The sequence below is a fragment of the Solanum pennellii genome, chromosome 7, assembly GCF_001406875.1.
Source record: "Solanum pennellii chromosome 7, SPENNV200".
Lineage (NCBI taxonomy): Eukaryota > Viridiplantae > Streptophyta > Magnoliopsida > Solanales > Solanaceae > Solanum > Solanum pennellii.
The window spans coordinates 14,757,685-14,759,100 of NC_028643.1; the positions used below are offsets into that span (position 1 = coordinate 14,757,685).

Here is a 1,416-nt window from a genome sequence, read left to right on the forward strand (position 1 = left end):
AGACATGTTTCCATAAAACTCATTGTTTCATCTTCCTTATTTGTATCTCAAATGTATTAAATTGTGTATTAATCTGTGATAATTCCTCTGCTAATTACTCTACTGATTTACTCTCCCCTTTCATAACCCTAATTCTTGTAGTATATATGCATGGGTAGTGAATCATTCCCATATTCAAATTTACATTGTCTCTGTTTCTTTTAATTGAGTTTTAACAATGACGATTCCTTATCTTTCAGAATTGGTTACTGGTAGAGATGATTTTACAATAAGAGTAAGAATTTGTAGAATGTGGAACGCCATTAATCTCAAGAAAAATGGTGAGCTTATCATTATGGATATGAATTTATCGATGAAAAGGTACATTTCTCATTGATTCATTTACCAAATATCATATTTTTTGGGTAGTTTCAATTATCAAATTACTTACTAATTACTTCTTCTATCAGGGTAATTTGATGCATGGTATAATTAGGAAAAATCAGGTTAACAGGTTCAAAGACAAGTTGAATGAAGGTTCTGTATTTATCATCAAGAACTTCAAAGTTGTTGAAAGCATTAGGGGATATAGACCTGTTCAAAACTCATTGAAAATCATTTTCGTTGCCTCAACTGCAATCAAGAATTTGTCTGAAGATATTGTTGAAATTCCAGTAAACGGTTTTGAATTTATTAATCCAGATGTGATTGACTCAAGGGTGAACAACAACATTGTCTTATCAGGTCTATATTTATATTTAAAGTCTTAGCGATAACATTTAAAGTTATACTTAGCTGCAGAATTTATTAATAAAAAACTCATGATATTGTGTTTGATGACATTCATGACCTTCATATAGATTTTAAAATTTCTATCACATAGTTAATAAAATTAATAATATTGAAAAAGGAAGAGCTTCATCATTTCAAAATCTATATTCAAGAGAAACACTTAGTATAAAAAGGAAGGAAAAGAAAGACTATGGATAAACTAGGCATTGAAATTTAACTGGTGCCTATCACATTACAGATTGATGATCTAACCTCCGCTGTTGGTATAAATGTTAAATAATACCCTAAACTGTTTAAATGCGAGTCTTATATACGATTCTTCATCTTCAATAATCCTAGATGTGGTTCATTGGTTGTTTATTTACGTGTAAATGCTAAATAATTGCCTAAACTATTCAAATACAACACTTACATATGAATCTTCCGCTTCAATTTTCGTAGATGTTGTTGGTTGTTTATATGGAATTGGTGATATCGAGAGCGTTGGTTCAAAATGGAAGAAGAGGGATATCCACATTCTTACTGAGTAGTAAGTCACTCATCTCATTTTAAGTTGTTCTACTTTGTTATCTCCTTACCATAAAATTATTTGATTATTGATTTATGGTTTCTGTGCATAGTTTGGCTAAAGCAAAAATTACCTTA

At 29.9% G+C, this 1,416-nt stretch overlaps 1 protein-coding gene across 1 annotated transcript; it reads left to right on the plus strand.

The window, feature by feature from the left end:
* The first annotated feature begins 217 nt into the window (after positions 1–217).
* On the plus strand, positions 218–1,301 carry LOC107024866. The gene is made up of 3 exons (XM_015225802.1): positions 218–360; positions 476–723; positions 1,213–1,301. The coding sequence occupies exons 1-3, from the start codon at positions 218–220 to the stop codon at positions 1,299–1,301; spliced, it is 480 nt and encodes a 159-aa protein (XP_015081288.1).
* Positions 1,302–1,416: the final 115 nt, after the last annotated feature.

Coding starts and splice junctions, on each gene's coding strand:
- LOC107024866 (XM_015225802.1), top strand. CDS start 218: ATGACGATTCCTTATCTTTCAGAATTGGTTACTGGTAGAGATGATTTT. Junction 361..475: donor ATGAATTTATCGATGAAAAG/GTACATTTCTCA, acceptor TGGTATAATTAG/GAAAAATCAGGTTAACAGGT. Junction 724..1,212: donor CAACAACATTGTCTTATCAG/GTCTATATTTAT, acceptor CAATTTTCGTAG/ATGTTGTTGGTTGTTTATAT.